Below are 19,812 nucleotides of genomic sequence, written 5' to 3' on the forward strand. Positions count from 1 at the left end.
TTTTTTTTTTTAAGGAAGGAAGGAAAAAATTATGCGTCTTTCTTTCAGTAGTAAACCAGACAGAAAAAATTTTCGAAACAGTTGTTCGTGTGAAACAAATGTGTGTGTGATATGGAACATTTTTTGCTATTTCATATAGTAACCTATTTTATAATTTTGAATAGATAAATTCAAAATGGGAGAAAATTTGTCCTAATCCTTCTGAACTTACATCTCACCTACATGACAAAGTTCATGCACAATTCACAAATGATGAATTCCTTTTTATCATTAAGATTTAATGCATTCCAAGTGGCATCAAAAGGAAAGTTAGATTTTGGAAATGGTGTATTCTGAGCAAGGTCGGCAAGTTTCTTCAATGCCAGAGAGAGCTGGCCAGAAAATAAAATTACTTAAAATAGTATTATTTTATTCATATATAATATGACTATATATCTAATCAATTTCATTACACAGAATTTTTGGGGGAACTATTTAACTTTTTTCCATTTTGTAGTAAAATTATTAAAATATTTCTTTTCAAAAAGTTAAATAGTTAGTAATAAATTTATCCCTTTTAGCAATACCACGGATACATCTACATTAATTTCCTTTGGTTTTTTCCAGTTTCTTGTATTGTCCTTGAAGAAACCTAACCGTGATTCTACAGGTGAAAGTTGACGTTTTTCATGACTTTTTTAAAAAAAAAGACTGCTAAATTATGAATATTTATCGTAAGTTAACAAACATTCAATATACGAAAAGTTAACGTACTTTAGCAATTCAAAATAAAAATTTTAATTGTTAATTATGATTATGAGATACATTAAAAATTAAAACACTTAAATATTTCACCAAATGTTTCTGTAATTTTTTGCACTATTCTTTTCCTCAAGAATACATCAATGACCCTGAAGGATGGATAGCCCCACCGGAGCTAAAAAGGAGATTGACGTTCCAAAACCCGCAGCCCTCCCGCTAGAGTCCCAGATGCCTAGACAAGGGGCAGAAGAGGAAAGGAATGACTGGAACAGGACAGAGCATCAAACGGAGAGAAGAAGGCTGGAGATGATGAAGTACCCGACGTTCGAACAGTTCTGCCACATCAGAATGCAGGAATACAGAAAAGATAAGTGAAAATTTCCTTGCTTATTTTACTTTAAAAACACATTTTAATTTATATCACCTTGTTCTAAGTTGCTAAAGATGTTTAGAAAAGTTAAATTGCAGATAGCAAGAACTTGATTGTAAATATTCGTATGTTAGCAATTTTGTGAGAAGCTATGAGTGTTAAATACTTTTGTTAAGAACTCGCAAGTTGCGAGAATTAAAATGTGAATAAGTTTAGTTGGAAGACTCTTAGCTTACTGAAGTCTGTTAACGTAAAGTTAAGATTTCGTGTAAAGACGCCAAATTGTAATTAAGTAAGTATGACTGTTGATGTAAAGTGAATTCAAAAGTGATGTGTAAATATTTAAATGTTCATGTTAAAGTAGAAATGTTTAATCTCTGTGTTGAAATATCATAAAGTTAAACTTGTACAAAAGATAAATTTTGGCCTCTGTGTATTTGATTTGTGAAAAAATTGAATTTTTAGAATATGTGTGTGTTTAATGTTAGGTTCTCCAGTTAACACTTTTAAAAGTAAATATAAGCTTTTGCTTACTACATTAGCAAAGTGTTTGCGTGTAGGGAGTCTTGTAGGGTCTAGAGTGTCTATTTTAACCAAGTTAGATGTTGTGTAGCGTTAGTTTTTTTCGTGGTAACACAACATAAAATACCTTAAGTACATTTCAGTACTTTTGCTGGAGAGCATGGGGGACATACTTTAGTTATGAATGAAGGTATATAAGGGCCAAATGAGGAAAAAAAAGCATAACTTTAAGATTTATATAAAAGCTTTATAAAATTCCTTACTAATGATATTTCCTTCCAGATCAAGACCTGACTTAATAGTAGCTGAGTAGAGTTTCCATTCAAAGAAGATAATGTATAGCCAGAACAGAAGAATTTTTTTGTAAAATTTTATAAAGTTTTTTCCTAGCTTTAGAAATGTTGTAAAGTTGGCCCTAAAAACAGAACTTTACAGTGAAATTAGTTAATTCAAAAGTTAGAAGTGTGTAGTTAACGTAAGAAATTTTTCAGACTTTAAAGCCTTAAACAAGGTCGTTTTGAGACCGTATTTTTCGAGTATTTAAAGTCTGGTCGGAAGCTATGTATGGATTATGTTAATTTTATTAACAGTTAAATTTTAAGTTAAAGTTCCTTTCCTGTCAAATTCTTAACTTCAATTTACTACTTCCGGCCAGAACGTAGTTTTGGAATCACTCTGAATACTTAATGAGGAGGAGCAGTATTTAAACCACGAAGTCTACTTGCTGAGTTTTTGATAGCTTCGGCTATATCTCTTTAGTTAATCTTAGTTTTAGTTCATTTCTTAGTCTCTTAAGTTCAAGCCCAAGTGTCGACTTTTACTGTACACTCCAAGACGGAGTTTTGTTAAATCTTATTCGAATAATATAGGGTTAGTTACCCTTCCATCTTGTTGTTTCTTGTTACACGAACTTAAGCGATTATTCGCTAACTAGTTTTTAAGATTCATCACTTTCTACAGTAACTGAGAAATACACTAGTGAGAATCTTGCATTTGGCGCCCAAAAAGTTTTTCAACGGACCATGTCGTTAGAATCCGGGAAGTTTACGTTGACCCCTCCGACCTTTCAGGTCCCTCAGACATCCACGAATTCTATCGAAGGGTTTAGATTTATTTTGGAAGCGATGCAGGCCTCCATGAAGCCAACAGTAACATTTGACGGCAAGGGCTCAGTTCTGACATTCTTAAAGCAACTGGACCTACATTTCAACCTTGCATCCGGTGAACCAGCTGCAAAAGGTGACCATCGCTACCACAGCCTTAAAAGGTCAAGCCCTCAGCTGGTACAAGGGCATTGGAAAGTTCTCGGTGGGGAATTGTACAACTGGGAAAATTAATAAATACAGGGAAAATTAATAATAATAAAATAATACAGAATTATTCCATTTCTTCAGTGTCCTTCTTAACAGCCCTTGGATGAATCATGATTTTAGTTAACTAGGAACATCACCATCAATCTGGAAGCTGAATAAATTGTTTTTCATTGTGTCTTATTAACTCCCTAAATAATCTAAAGCAATATTTTTTAAACCATGGCCTATGGATCATAAATGGTCTTCAAAACTTGCCCCCCAAAAAAAGATTCACAAAAAAATTTTCATAAACTGCATATGCTTCATTGTAGCTGAAAATCTTAGATTTCCATAAGATTCAAACTAAATTTCAAATTAAGTGCATAAACACATTATAGCAGAATACCTTAGATTTCTGAAAAAGGTTCAAAGTAAAATTTAAATTAAAACTGCACATACCACATTACAGGTGAAAATCTTACATCTCCAAAAAAGATTCAAAATAAAATTCAGATTAACTGCATATATCACATTATAGCTGAATGTTAGATTTCCAAAAAAAGATTCTTAATGAAATTCAAATGAACTACATATACCACATTATAGCTGAAAATCTTAGAATTAGGAAATTACACATAACATCTACAGATTTTCCTTCCAAGATCAACATTTTACAAAATTTATTACCTACTAGCAGCTTCGCTGCCAACCTTCATTTGGATTTTAAATGTACCGGAAAAATGGCTGAAGGGAACACCAAATGTTAAATTTAAAAACTGCATAGAATTTTACTCTGCATAACAACTTCATAAAAAAAGTTATTACATATAACAAAATTACAATGAAATAAGCAATATCCCTTAATACAAATATTAATTAGACTAATAAATAAATTATCTTGCAAAATCTTAAGCTCTCAAATGGTATAAAGGAGGTTAAGAACTTCGTTTCCTAAAAAAATCACTCAAAACTTTTCAATATCTTAAAAACAGTGAAATGAGCAATAAATAACATAAAAGAACACAAAAACCAAAAAATTCTGAAAAGCAAAGTATAATTAATGTTATTTTATCTTATGTTTTCAAGGGAAAAAATTACAATGAAATAAGCTATATCTCTTAATACAAATATGAATTATCCTAATTAAAAAATTAACCAACTTTCCGTAGAAGAACAAAAATCATGCAAAACTTTTCAATATCTTATAAACAGTGAAATAAGCAAAAAATAACATGAAAGCAACTCAAAAAACATAAAATTCCACGCAGAATTTTACTTCACAGAACAACTTTATCAAAAAAAAAAAAAAAATCAATAAAAATATATTATATTTATATAAAAATGACAATGAAATATGCCAATCTCTTAAAAACAGTGACATAAGAAATATGATGAAAAATTGTTGCCAAACCCATACTTCTAAAAGAATGAAACTATTCAAAATGATGCGATTTCATCAAAAATCTATCAACAACAATAAGACAGGAAAATTGTTGCCAAAATCACATTTTTAAAGATGTGAGATGTGAGAAGTGTACTCGAAAGCTTCATTTAAAAAATCTTTTAAAAATACAAAATATTATCATTTTTCCAAAATTCTTTTTGTAAAAGCATTCGCAAGGATGAAAGTTTAACGTGTCCAAAAATCAAAGAAAAATAAACTTTTTTAGAAAAAATCCCATTGAAAAAGTGTTAAGCTCCCTTTGTTCAATAAATTCGTATTTAATCGATTTATTAAAACACGAAATTTATTTTAAGTTCGTAAAATAGCTAAGTGCCTACGTTTCAAGACGATGTGAAAATGGAGTGTGTAGAGTAAAATCTCGCTTTCCTATTATAGCCCATTATGTCTCAAAATGACGCGATTTCGTCACAAAACACAAAATAAAAAAAATTCGAATTTGAATTTCGAAAAAAATCGCTTCGAGGTGTACTGGCTCTTGTCTAGATGCACCTATGTACCAAATTTCGCAGTTGTGGGTCGAAACTGTGTAGCTTACGCGCAGCGCAAATGAAAGACACACACAGAGACTCTTTCTTTTATTATATGTAGAGATTACTCTACCTAGAGACTTTCAACTTCAATCTTAGCAAATGAGGGATTTAAAGCACTATCACAATTGTGCTTCTTACCATCATTTTGCTGTATATCTGGCACTGCTAGGCTTAAACGAATTTTAACTAATTGTATTTTATAAATATAAATACTAGTTGTAAAAAATGCTAAAAAAATTACTTTTGAAATGGATAGAATAAGGTGGTCCATAAAATATTCTAATTTATGAATTTTTAAGTGATCCCCTCTTGAAAAACGTTTGAGAAATGCTGATCTATATCATCAATGAAAAACAAAAATTAACCATTTTCTTATGCTTATATACAGTACATAAGTAATCAGGCATACACAGACAATTGTTTAAAGCATACCAAATTAAAAGAAGCTGTTAAAATTCAGTTACACTTACCAAAAACTGCTAATGTTTGATGAGCAATGTTTGATATCACAAAACGATGTTCTTTTGGAATGTCGGTTTTCACTTGGCCATCGGAAGTCTTCAGCATGTCATCGGATAAGGAAAATTTAATATCCGCTTTGCCTCCAGTTCTGTCCAATTAATATATTTAGAGATTTAAACATATTTCATAAATAAACTGATGTTTAAAAAAGACAATTATTTACTAAAAAATTATACAAAAGATACATGTTTAAAATCTGGACAAGTAGCAATTTTTTTAAGCACCAGAGGTGCCATTAGTCTCAAACTTTCTTTTGTGTCTGTATGGATTTTTAAATGTTATCATCATGTGCTATAATATAACTAACATATAAAAATATGTGGCAACACAAATAAAACGATTTGTGACTATTTTATCAAATAAAAGGATGTTATCTCTATGTATTATTTTCTAAGAATATAGCAAACACACACACACAAAAAAAAGTTATAAAAGAATCTGAAGTTTTTTAGATTACGGCCAAAGGTCAAAGGGGCTTTTTTTTTTTTTTTAAATATCTACATACACATACACGTTTCAAGAGCATTAGCACTAAAAATATTTAAATACACAATAAAATATTTAAAAACAACATATGTTCAGAATTTCCGATAGACAGTCTTGCACGCTGGAGATAAAAATGCTTTTTTTTTCATTGTACAGTGTTGACATTGCTCACTTTGAAATCATCGAGTTTGTTAATCAAAAATTCGTTTAAGTTTTACAAAATATTAAATACACAATAAAATGAATTTGGACTTCAAAATGTCCATACTGGGGGAAGGGAGGGAAGACTACATTATTCAAAATTTGATGGCTCTAGGTATCATTTATTTTTCATAAAATGTGAAAAACATGCACACATTCAGGTAAATTCTTCAAACTTGAAAAATAGATAATATTTATTTTAATTTACATTACTTTTTAACATCTTTTATAATTAAGCAACAAAAAGTATAGAAAATATTGATATATAACAAAACTTGAAATAAAGTTGTTCTCTGTATTCATAAACTAAAACTAAATACTTGAAATCTAAACAAAAAGCTGACCACATTCCCACTCCCTGAAAATTATAAAATTTCCTGCCAGGAAAATTCAACTCCCCCTCTCGGTTGTGAACTCTTGTTCAAAATTTTCATCATTTTGTTGCACTTAAGGTCAGATCCAGAATGTTCAGCACTTTGGCAATTCCAGATTTTAGATCATCAGTTAAAATCTAGCAAGACGACAAGTAGACATGGGAGCATTAGAGCTTCCTCTACTGTTTAAGGTCAGACAGAAAAATACTAACCACCGCAACCCACTAAAGGGCTGAAAATGTGATTCTGGGAAACTTTCAACACAATGTTAATCAGCATATTCTCATTTTCCACAGAGTCATTTCCTTAGCCAGCAGATGTTTGAATGTGACACACAGGAATGTCAGTTAGTCAGGAGAAAATTCACATTTACATCACACTTATTTCCCTTCGTACAGGATACAGGCATTTTAACCAATATTCTCCATTCGCAGTTTTATTATATTTTATTTTCCGGCTGATGGTCCTGATATTGGACATCCGGATTTTGTACTGCAGTTATTTATTTATAAGTTATGCCATCCTTTATTTTAGCAGGGAACAAAAACAGAATTACAAAGTTTAAATAATAATATCAAGTTTGAACCACCTAGGCAGAATGCGACAAATTTTCACATCTTGCCTATCTCTCACAATCATGCACATAACCATTCTTCATGCATCCACATTCATAACAATCTTTCAGTCAAGGAATGCTGCCATTATCATATGAATTATTTTTGTAGCATTCCAAGTTCCAACAGTTTTTAGAGAAAAATCGTGATATTTTTTGCCTTAAACTTAATTTTAAAATGTATGCCTGTTGAATTTATTGACAATAGAAGAATCAGCATATTCTCATTTTCCACAGAGTTAAAGATTATTAAAAGAAAGTTAAGAAATTAAGAAAGATTAAGTTAAGAAAGTGCAGCACAATTTTTGCAGTAATACAATATTTTGTCACAAAATCGCTACAGGAAAAACGAGGAGATGCATTTAGTAAACAGTCCATGCATGATGCCAATTTTATGCAATTCGCCGATTTTTTTAAGCCATAGAAGATCAATATGCACATGGGCAGAAGAACATTGTAAAAAAATTAGAATACTTTGGCAAAAAAATGTAAATGCTTTTATTTTTGAGTCATATAATCCTTTATTAATAATTAAAATTATTTTAAATTGCTGAAGTGTTTTTCTAATGCGGATAATGCTAGCCAAGTTACAATAAATGCAAAGTTGCAATAAATATTAATAGCCTGAGAATCTTTTTCAAAAGAAGTCACGAATATTTTCAAGTAACTTCATTTTTATCTGTAAAGTTTACAAATTGCACCAGGGTGGTTGCATTAATATGTAAGGATCCAATGGTTTTAATGTACAAAAACATCATTTATAAATAAAAGCATGGGCCAGTTTCAATTACAGAGTCCTCTAATTGCCATTCTTTCTCTTTAAAAATATCATTTATAAATATGAGCAGGTTTCCATTACAGAATTTTGTAACAGGCATTCTTTCCCTTTAGCAGGTTCAGGAAATCTACTTTAGAAGAAAATAATCCAAATAAAACAAAATTCTGTCAAACCAAAAATTTGTGCATATAATGGTTTCTTAATTTTGTCTTTCTCAAAACTTTCAAAGTATTTCTGGCATTTCTCAAAAACTATCAATCTTCTAGGATAATAAAATTACAGGTATATTCACTGTCAAGAAAAAATACATTTTAGACAATTCTTCATATCATAATCAATATCTAATAGTAGATGCTTTAATAACATTAGTACTAAAAGTATTATATAATTATAAGTAATATTAAACAAAGTAAAAGATTCACCTAGTTATTTTCAAACGCCCAGCTTCACTTAACGGTGGAGCTTTTTCCCACAAGGAAGAAATATACTTTGGAACCTAAAATGCAACAAAAATTTTAAATTATTTAAATACACAATACTAAAAGCATACTTTACTTTCTCAGCTCAAATGCATTTACTATTTTAACATTAAAAAATAGAATGTAAAAATAATAACTGTATTAACTGGGAAACTTTTTTATTTATTTATTTTTTTAAAGCTGTAGAATTATGGGAAAATTACTGTCACAAACCATGAATGGGGAATTAAAAAAAAAAAAAAAAAAAAGATATAAAGAAAAAAAGGCAACTTTGGTCATTTTGCTTATAAATGTCCACACATTTTTTCTTTTCTTTTCTTTTTTTTTTTTAAACTTATAAACAATCACAATGGGACTAAGGAGTTCATTAGCTGATGAGAAGGTGTTTTACCAGACAGTACAGAAAGCAAAAATTAACATTCTATAAAGCTGTCATTCTTAAACAAATTCTGTGAAAATGCAGTATCAAAATGGGTAAGCAAAATGTAAGGCCAGACGTACAGAAGTTTCCCATGACGTACAGTTAATGTATAATATAATTTATTAATTTTTATTTAAGAATTAAAATCTCTATTTTAAATTGTCAAAATGCTACTTCTTTTGATAGGTTGATAATATTTGCTTACTTATGGTAAATATGCATAGTTTGGCAATCATTTAAAAACAAAGTGATGAAAATTGCCAATTTGTATCCAATAAGCATTAATTATTAATAAACAGAATCTTTCAAAATCAGTGGCGTAGTGAGCATAACTGGCGCCCGAGGCAAAATACCTTTTGGCGCCCCCCCAAAAAACACAGTAATATATTGTATAAAATATATTCATAATAAGAAGGTAATGCAAATAATAATAAAAAGCTGAATCTGCCATAAAACACATTCACTACCTAACTAGCATTGGATTTGGAAATATATCTGTGTCAGCGGGAAAAATCAGATATACAATGATCTAGAATTAGTTAAAAAAGTATTATTTATTTTACATATTTATATAATAGTTTTTAAAAAAGTACAATTTTTAAACAATTAAAAGTTTAATATTATATTATAGATAAGTAGGTATATTTATTATTAATAATATTATAATACATTAATACAATTAATTACTATGTATACATTTTTCTTGCCATGGATGAAGCAAATTTATCAATGATTTCATGAAAGTCGATCATTTCAAATTTTTCTCATACCACATTTAAAAATGTTAGATGACTTAAGGGATCTTGATCCCATTGATTGTAAATATGTGAAAATTTATTTTAATTTGCTGACCGAATGTTTATAGCTAAGCATTTGATAATGAAATAGTAAGGAGTACTTGAAGTACTACTCTTAGGTTTGGAAAAACATTTTCTCCATAGATCTGTAATGGAGTCTTTAGTTTCTTTTCCACTGCGGAGTAATATCTTGCAGTCACATTCAGTGCTCAAAACATTTAGGGGATATTGTGAGTTCGGTATGAAATAACCAGATAATCGACAACCTTTTTAACAAAAGGAAATATAAGATTATAAAGGAAAATTATAACATTTACAGATTTGGGAATATGCAAATTTTGTCTGTGACATCAAAAGTAACGAGGTAAAGTAAGGAGTAACGAGTAACTTGCAGCATTCCTTTTGTAGCAGATTTAAAACAACTGACACGCGTTGAATGCTTTGTAGCAGTGAATTATACGATGTCTCAGCAAGATGACTTAGTTGAATTGGTAGCCAGGAAGGACATCAGTCGTTTACAGGAGATTCAAATGCAATCCATTGTAACGGAAGTGTTAGGAGCTTCCCAAAATGTCATTTTCAGACTATGGAATAATTTTTTGGAAACTGGATATGTTAGAGAAATTCAGGACAGAATTGTGTTATTGTTTTAAAATAAAAAGCGGAAGCTATATGTGCATTTTGTCTTTAAAAAATTTAAATATATCTCTATTTTAGAACAATAAAGTGGTCAGAAAGAACGTTTTGTATGCGAAGATATTTGGTTGATGTACTTCAAACATTTTATTACACATTTTTAAAACAAATCAAAAAATAAATAATTAACCATATTACAATGATTATTAATTATGGTACTATTCGGTTTCGAGGGCCGTAAAAAAATTGCAGCGAAAATGTATGCGCAAAAGCGCCAAATCTAGCAAATGTGCCCATTTAACAGTGCGCCAAATCTAGCGTACACGTTCATTTCAGATTGCGTAAGTTTATATAGTTCTATATTTCTTAAGACGCCATTGAAATACTAGTTTAATTTTTAAATCCTTTTTTGATTTAAATTTTTTCTATGGATTTAACAATTGGGGAATTGCCCATGACGAAAAGTCGGCAATAGAATTTTGGGTAAAGTGCAGAATCATCATTGCTTGATGCATTTTTAAGAACTGCAAATACAGTCAAAAGTCGTTAATCCGGACTCCTCGGGACTTCGGCGATTCCGGATTATAGATCATCAGTTTAAATCTGGTAAGATGGCATGCAGAAATTACAAAATTAAAAATATGAAACCGTAATTTATGAAATAAAGAACAATTATGATCTAAAGGGTATCAAAATTTACAAAAAGAAAAAGCTTAATATTTATTTGTTTACTTTATTAAACATTTCCTTCAATGTAAGTTGCTTCGTTTCATGTGATAATACTTTCTCTTTAATTCTATTAAACAGACATAATTTCTTGTTTAGTTACAAAGTTCCGCCGTTCAAGTCCTATAATTGCTGTGTTGAAAATACCGACTAATTTGTCAATCGAAATGTTTTCGTTTTCAATAACCTCTGGGTCCCTTTCTTCACTATCGGAAGCGAATTATAATGACGAGGAACTTGATTTAAATCATATCAAAGACGGAGTACATCGAGATAAAATACTACACTTAGTACGGAATTATAAACCAAATAAAATAAAAACATCTGCCCTGAAGATAAGGATAGTGCTGACAGATTAACTTCCAATCCGCCCCGTGAAATTGATTAACAGATTTCAGATTTCAAAACATACTTTCGCTTTGTAGATACAAATTACAAATTAGTAAATATATATCGCAAATTTTATTTGACATAATCTTTCTAATCTATCATAATCTAATAATGACGTTTCTGCCCCCCCCCTCTGCCGCAGAGCAGCGTGAAATTGATAAACAGATTTCGGATTTCAAAACATACTTTCGCTTTGTAGTAAATATATATCGGAAATTCTATTTGACATAATCGAAAGTTCAAGCTTACTTTTATAAAATTGCTCTAACAGTCTGCAAAAAATAATAAGCTGGATCCAATTCGAAGATTAAGGAACAACGCAATCTGCAACATTAACTGAATTAGATAACTTTAGCTTAGCGTATAACTCCGTTACACATTAAACGCGCACGCGCACAAACATATTCGCAGCCGTAAGGGTCTTACGCGCTCTCGTAAACGCCTGTGCGCATGCGTGAACGCGACGCATGCGCAGAAAGTTTGTAGCTTTGAGGTCCGGATTATAGATCATTCTGGATTATGGGTGTCCGAATTAACGACTTTTGACTGTACTCGGTATCCATGTGCACATCCACCTATTTTCACTTAAAAAAAAATCCTAGAATTGCACAAAAATGGCACAGCGCACACCCTTGACTTTATCTATGTACACATCGAGCTATTTTCACATAACAAGTAAAAGAAAATTGATCCAATTGTTTTTACCCTTGTAAAAAGCGGCAAACAAATAAGTGAGCGATTCTGCACTTTACCGAGAATAATTTCAAAGAAAAGGCATCATTCATATAGAGAATTATGTTTGAACAACCAACGAGATGAAATTATGCTTTAGCGATAAGTCGGTAGCGAAATAGCGATGCAGGCATCCATTCAGTTATGTTTAGCAATTTTTATATAAATTATAATATGATCTGAAATAGTTATTTACTCTTATGCTTCCATTCAGTCATGTTTAGCCTTTTTCATACAAATTATAATAATAAAAATGTATTATATGAAATTAACCTTTCATCTAAATTAAAACATCTATCTTAGATAGTTATATACTATTATACTTCCTTTCTTGCCGCAATTATTTTTGGCAGCATTCGCATCAACAATAGTTTGGCAATTTTTTACGGCCCTCGAAACCGGATAGTACCTTAATTTTAAATATATTTTCCAGAAATCGATCAAAATAAAAACTGAAATTTTCAGGATAATCTTGTTTGGAGACCATTTGGCGGGGCATCATACAGCCCCCTTCTCCCTACGCCACTGTTCAACACGTTTATATATGTTAGTTTAAATAAGTGGCTCAAAAATATATTAATTGTATATATTAAATAAGTTCTGTTAAATTATTGACAAAATTGCAAAAAATACTATCATAAATTCATTCTATGTGTATGCTGTAGTGCGAAGATATTGAATGAATTACCATTTACCGTAGTCAATTTCTTTTTTGTGCGTGCTTATAGTATTTCACAATAAACAGCACTTCTTTAAGCTCGTACAGTCAAAAGTCGTTAATCCGGACTCGTCGGGACTTCGGCGATTCCGGATTATCGATTTTTCCGGATTATAGATCATCAGTTTAAATCTCGTAAGATGGCATGCAGAAATTCTAAAATTAAAAATATGAAACCGTAATTTATGAAATAAAGAACAATTATGATCTAAAGGGTATCAAAATTTGCAAAAAGAAAAAGCTTAATATTTATTTGTTTACTTTATTAAACATTTCTTTCAATGTAAGTTGTTTAAGTTTTGCTTCGTTTCATGTGATAATACTTTCTCTTTAATTCTATTAAACAGACATAATTTCTTGTTCAGTTACAAAGTTACGCTGTTCAAGTCCTATAATTGCTGTGTCTAGAACACCGATTAATTTGTCAATCGAAATTTTTTCGTTTTCAATAACCTCTGTCACTTTCTTCGCTATCGAAAGCGAATTATAATGACGAGGAACTTGTTTTAAATCATATCAAAGACGGAGCATATCGAGATGAAATACTACATTTGGTAAGGAATTATAAGCCAAATAAAATAAAAACATCTGCGCTGAACATAAGGATAGTGTTGACAGATCAACTTCCAATTCATTACGCGCCCGCCGCGGCGATCCCCCCACCGAGCAGCGTGAAATTGATAAACAGATTTCGGATTTCAAAACATACTTTCGCTTTAGATCCTTTACATATTAACAAATATATATCGGAAATTCTATTTGATATAATCGAAAGTTTAAGCTTACCTTTATAAAATTGCTCTTACAGTCTGCAAAAAATAAGTCGGATCCAATTCGAAAATTAAGGAACCACGCAATCATCAACATTAACTGAAATAGATAATTAGATAATTTTACCTTATACGTTCATTATACATAAAACGCGCACGCGAAAACGTATTCTGCACTTGCGCACACTCATATGCGCAGTCGTAAAAGGTCTTACGCGCTCGCGTAAACGCCTATGCGCATGTGTCAACGCGGCGCATGCGCAGAAAGTTTTTAGTTTTGAGGTCCCGATTATAGATTATTCCGAATTATGGGTGTCCGAATTAACGACTTTTGACTGTATTGCACTAACACAGTTTTCTTTCACCAAAGCAGTGACACAGATAAGTATCAAAAACTGATATCGCAAGCAGAGGAACAGAAGTAGTCTATCTTAAAAACAGAAATACAAAATATTCAGTTAGTAATTTCTCTATACAAATTTCATGTCCTGTAATTGTAGAAATTATCATTTGACATATCAAAAATATTTATTGCAAGCCTTGTGTGCAAATGATTCAGTGATAAAGTGGATAGTTAATTTGTATTCTTTACAGTTAGAGTAGATTGAAGGGTGCCCCTTGGATTATTGCCAAGTTGTTGTTTCATTTATGGTAACTTAAGTGGTTGAAGGCTATAGAAACCCTATTATGATGTAATTGGTTGAGTGAATGAGTTGAATTTGAATGATGAGATGGATTTTGGATAAGAAGCATGTTGTTATTTTGGGGTTTACATGGTAAAATAATTGAATGTTGCAAGATTAATTTCTGTACAATTTGGAATGAAATGGAGAAAAACATTGAATGGTGTGCTAATGAAGGTTTCCTTAACTGCCATTATAAGTGCCCTGTATGTAGAAAGAAAATGCATATGGTCAAACGTCAGAGGATATTTTTGACTTTTGTGAATTTATGTGGTGACACCAGTATACAGATTCTAGTTCAGATAATTTTAGTAAGTTTTTGGATGCTGTTAAGGAATTTTGTTTAACTGAAGACAGGGAAATTTCCAAATAAGGTAAGTGGATATTCCTTTTGTGTAGTGTTATGAATTTCCTTTTTAATGTTATTTCACTGTTTGATTTAAAATGCAGTTTATTTGAGATTATATACTTTTTTCTGGCTGTTCCTTTGACTTTTTAAATGAATATAGATCAATGTTTACATGGACAAAGTGAAAATAGCTCGATGTGCACATGGATACCCAATTTGTGCAATTCTTTAACTTGTTATTTTGGATTTGTGTAGAATCGCCACTACACAAAGCCAAAATAAGAAGTAAAAGAATTGCACAAACTTGATGTCCATGTACCGCCAAAAATTGCCAATGGGCACCCGTAAATATACGTTTACTATCTTTACTACTATGTACAAGGTTTATCCCACAAGTAATGAGTCAGAACATTTTTCAGTTAACCTTTTGATTATGGTAACTTGGCGATTTTTTGGCGAAAATTTGGCAACCAACCCTGCTACAGCAACCTGCTAGTTTTTGTTTGGACGCCATTTTGTTTTCACAAAGTAAAAGCATTTTTTTTTTTTTTTTTTTAAACTCAAAATTTTTTTTCCAACAATCTGCTAGCCGAATTACGGTTATGCTGGAACTTTTATGGAACAAAAGTGCTTAATCATGACGAAGATTAGGTGCGAAATTGGGGCAAAGTAGAGAATTGCCCACTGCTTCCAGCGTTTTTAAGAATTGCACGTACACGGTATTATCCATGTACACGTCGACCTATTTTCACTTAAAAAAAATCCCAGAATTGCACAAAAATGGCATTGTGCACACTCTTGACTTTATCCATGTACATTCCTAAAGTCCTAGCTAGTAACCTTTATCGCCTTACCAAAATGTCGCCAAACTACCTGTTAACATATTCCAAAGATCAGCCCATTTTTCAATATTTATTGATCAGACTGGTACAATCACTTAAAAATATTCATTGTATCAACAATTTTTTTCCTGAGAGATTTCAATGTGTTGTATGCCTCCTAAAAGTCTTCAATGGGGATGTTCTTCAAAAGCCTCATCAAAGCACTTTGGCGTTGTCAATGGCATCCAAATGACATTTTGGCTGATCTTTAGAATATGGTAACTGGTAGTTTGGCGACATTTTGGAGGCGATAAAGGTTACTATCTGCGACTTTGGTAATAATGTGAGTAGTACTCAGTTCCAATTACGCATTATTTTGTGTGAGGGAAATGAGAGATCATGGGATATGTCATGTGATATTAATGGACAAATTACGGTTCTTTAATCGGAAAAGGGGGGAAATTGGGAAAAAATCTGGAAATTTTGTATTTGGCTTTATTCTGTGTTGTGTGAAACAGTGTTCGTTAAATTTTGGATCCCATGGCCCTAACTAAAGTGAATTCGAAATGGGTATTTAGTGGGATTGAAAGGAGTAGTAATAAGTGTTTCTTTAAGGTTGTGCGAGATAGTAGTAAAGATGTTTTATTAAGTTATTTATTTTACCTGGTACCTTGCTGTGAACTATAAGTATGATTTTACAGATCCTGAAACAGGCGCACATATGCTTGCTTTTTATTTAGCGGATAAATAAGAAAAGTTTATCGGACACGTAATCAAGATTCTGAAGAAGATTAGGTAAGTTAGTATTTTTAATTATTTGAGGATATTATTTTTATGCATTGTTCTAAATGTAAGGTGGAAGTAAAGTAATTTGGTATTATTGGGAAAATTGTTATTAGCAATGATTTAGTTTAAAGTAATTAGGATTTAAGCTAATTTTTATTAATTTAATGTATGTGCTTATTTATATTTTAAGTAGTGTTTTTGAATTTAATTATATTTTAATTAAATGATAGTTATTTTGTGAATTTTATGTTTGTAGGAATTTGGTACACATTTTAGTTGAAGTAAACGTGCATGGAAATAATTTAAATATTTGACACTAAGTATTTGTAATGCAAGGTATGAATCCGTTGGTGACGTTTATAATATAATAGATGATTTAGAGGTAAAAGTTTTTGGATATTTTATTTATTTTATAGGTGGAAATGTTCATATTTGGAAAGGGTATATACTTTTTCGCGATCAGGTAATTTCATATATGTTCTTTTTACCGGGTTTAAAGATTCAGAAAATTGTCATGTATTTTCGTCAAATTTTTCTAATTTATGAGAAAAAAGGAGTGTACATGGATATGGAGTGTGCGCAATGCCATTTTTGTGCAATTCTGAGATTTTTTTTTTAAGTAAAAATAAGTCAACGTGTACATGGTTTAGTGTTATTTTAATTAAATGATAGTTATTTTGTGAATTTTATGTTTGTAGAAATTTGGTATACGTTTTAGTTGAAGTAAACGTGCATGGAAATAATTTAAATATTTGACACTAAGTATTTGTAATGCTTGCGGTATGAATTCATTGGTGATGTTTATAATATAATAGATGATTTAGAGGTAAAAGTTTTTGGATATTTTATTTATTTTATAGGTGGAAATGTTCATATTTGGAAAGGGTATATACTTTTTCGCGATCAGGTAATTTCATATATGTTCTTTTTACCGGGTTTAAAGATTCAGAAAATTGTCATGAATTTTCGTCAAATTTTTCTAATTTATGAGAAAAAAGCAGTGTACATGGATATAGTGAAGAGTGTGTGCAATGCCATTTTTGTGTAATTCTGGGATGTTTTTTTAAGTAAAAATAAGTCGACGTGTACATGGTTTAAATGTATGTGTTATTTTGAAAAACGCGTAAGGAGTATGGTATTGTGCACTTTTTCCCAATTTTGCAGTGAATATTTGTCATGATTAAGCAGTTTTGTTAGATAAAATTTCTAGCATAAGTGTAATCCGGCTAGTAGATTGTTGGAAGAAGTGTTCAGTAGATAAAATGAAAAGAAACATGTCTTTACTTCGTGAAGACAAAATGGCAGCGGGTAAAAAAAATAGAGGGTTGCTGTAGGAGAGTTGGTCGCCAAATTTTTGCCAAAAAATCGCCAAGTTACCATAATCTAAAGATCAACCGACATTTTTTCATGGGTTTTTCTTACCTTCAGAAACAGAAAAAAGTCTGGTAGAATAAGCTGGGACTGTAATGGATAATCATGCCAGAAAACAATGTGACACTCTACTTCTGTGAAAAACCTTGTACCTATGATGCCTTTGTATAACTTCTTATGTCGTATATTCCCCAAGCTTTCCATTATCTCGTATGTTCCCCAAGCTTTCCATATTCTTGGGCTTTTACTGTATTTTTAAAATGATGAAGACAAAATTAATATTTAATGTACATAGTATCTGTGTGAATAAACTTTATAATGTATCGTATATTGAGCTAAAATTAATAAACTGATTAAACACTGCTTGAATATTCATAAAAAATATGCAAATATCTAAAACGGATTAAGATAATTCACATCAAATGAAATTAACATGAAAAATTTAAAAGATCATAAAATGTGACAGGAAGAACACTTTCCTTCATAAAAGCTAAAAAATTAAAAACTGGGATATCTAATGATCCATTGGGAGACCAGGAGATGTGTTGAAACAACAGTGGTCTTTGGGTAAAACCGAGACAGTTAGGGAGCTATGCAACATCGAAACATAAAATTTAGTTAGGTTTTTGTGGTGGTACTTTATGGGTTTTTAAAAAACAAACATGCTACTCATATAACACACACAAAGCGATTATTTTTAGTATCAAACTGAATTTCAAGATCATAAAGCATAACTACGATTCCAATAATCAAAAATATTACGAAAAATAATCCACACTTTACATTAATGAGCTATCTAACATTATCATTTCCAAAATAGCTCCTTCGGTCCATATTATCCCTTCTTTTAGCATACATCACAATTTATTTATTTCCTATTATGAAAATTTTTGTACATCATCTATAATTATAAATATTACTAATACTTAAATGATAATAATACATGTTTCTAATGAGGGTACTTTACTGCAACAGGTATAACATGCGAAAATTACATAAAGGTTTAAAGAGTAATTACGTTCATCTCGCTACAAGCGAAATCTTAGACTTATATAAATTTCATAACTGAGATTTTACCTTAACTAACCACACGCCTCTGGCAGCATTACTGCAATCTAAATCCTTTTCAGAATTATTAATTTTTTGTTTCTTATAAGACAATCCACTATCCGACGAATCCATGTTTCACAACAAACCACGTTGCCAGATATATTCAAGGCATGTCAGACTACCAAATTGCCGAAGTCTTGTATTGCTTATAATTGTACTAATCAATTTGTGAAAAGAAATGGAATAAGTTTTCATAAGTAAGCATCGGGAACAAATTTTCCATTCGTAATATTTTTGTAATATATGAAAATTGTTTGTGAAATTTAAATATTTAAATAATATATTAAAGTAGATTTGCAAGGGTAAAATTAAAACATTTCGAAAAAAAAAATCTGTGCGCTAGTCACCTCGAAATCGAAATCGAGTCAATGGCTAGGCGGCAATTAGTAGCCAACCGCTACTTTAACCGTCTCTGTTGGTAAATTGCCCTAAGGCGTTGGTACTTAAGTTTTTAATTAAGGCGATTTACGCCGCGCCAACTAGGCGAAACTTGTCAAATTTTGGGAAATGTAGATGGAGTAAGGGAGATGATTGGCAGGAGCCTGTCACGTGGGTGGTCACCAGCTTACGCGTACAATGAGAAATATTGGAAATATTAATAATTATCAAGTTTTGAAACAGGTTATCTAGATTGGAATAATTAAACTAATATCGCGATCTAAATGAAGACAAATGACACAACTAAGTGCAACAGATTAGCTAAACAAAATATTCAAATTCATCCTTTCTGTAAAACACAGGTTGGACAGTGGTAGTCACGTGGGAGTCACCCTCCCGTGAACTGTCCACAGCCCAATGCATCTTGAAATAGTAGATATCACAATTCAGTGAAGTCTTGGTCTGAGAAATTAAACACTAAAGTTCTTGTACAACACTGAGGCACATGAGTTACTGTAACTATACACTATGTACATATAGGGACGGCGGTATTTGAGCGAAGTGGCAAATGGTGAAAAACATTTTACACTAGCAATAAATAATCAGAGCTTTGAAGATCCAGGTACACGGATCATGTCCATAAGTCCACAATATTACAAAGTCTCTGATATAACAATAAGAAGATTACGAAAATGACAAATATAAGATCAGTGCTTTGAAGATCCAGGTACACGGATCATGTCCATAAGTC

General features: G+C 31.2%; 1 protein-coding gene across 3 annotated transcripts in view; it reads right to left on the reverse strand.

Moving 5' to 3' along the window:
* Positions 1-18,806, reverse strand: part of TfIIFbeta (transcription factor TFIIFbeta) — a 39,656-nt gene extending 20,850 nt beyond the window's left edge. The window contains exons 1-4 of one of the 3 annotated variants that reach the window (XM_085812107.1): positions 18,651-18,780; positions 13,580-13,663; positions 8,317-8,390; positions 5,391-5,530 (exon numbers count right to left, since the gene is read on the reverse strand). In XM_085812107.1, the coding sequence (XP_085668233.1) occupies positions 5,391-5,530; positions 8,317-8,390; positions 13,580-13,663; positions 18,651-18,755 (403 nt within the window). In that variant the 5' untranslated portion in view covers positions 18,756-18,780. Of the gene's footprint in view, positions 1-5,390; positions 5,531-8,316; positions 8,391-13,579; positions 13,664-17,624; positions 17,793-18,650 lie in introns of those variants that run through there. The other 2 variants (XM_035362686.2, XM_035362685.2) reach the window with 2 other exon arrangements.
* Between the last annotated feature and the right edge of the window lie 1,006 nt (positions 18,807-19,812).

This window comes from Stegodyphus dumicola, chromosome 2 (genome assembly GCF_044657685.1).
Source record: "Stegodyphus dumicola isolate Sdum_Otavi_A_Nest chromosome 2, ASM4465768v1".
Lineage (NCBI taxonomy): Eukaryota > Metazoa > Arthropoda > Arachnida > Araneae > Eresidae > Stegodyphus > Stegodyphus dumicola.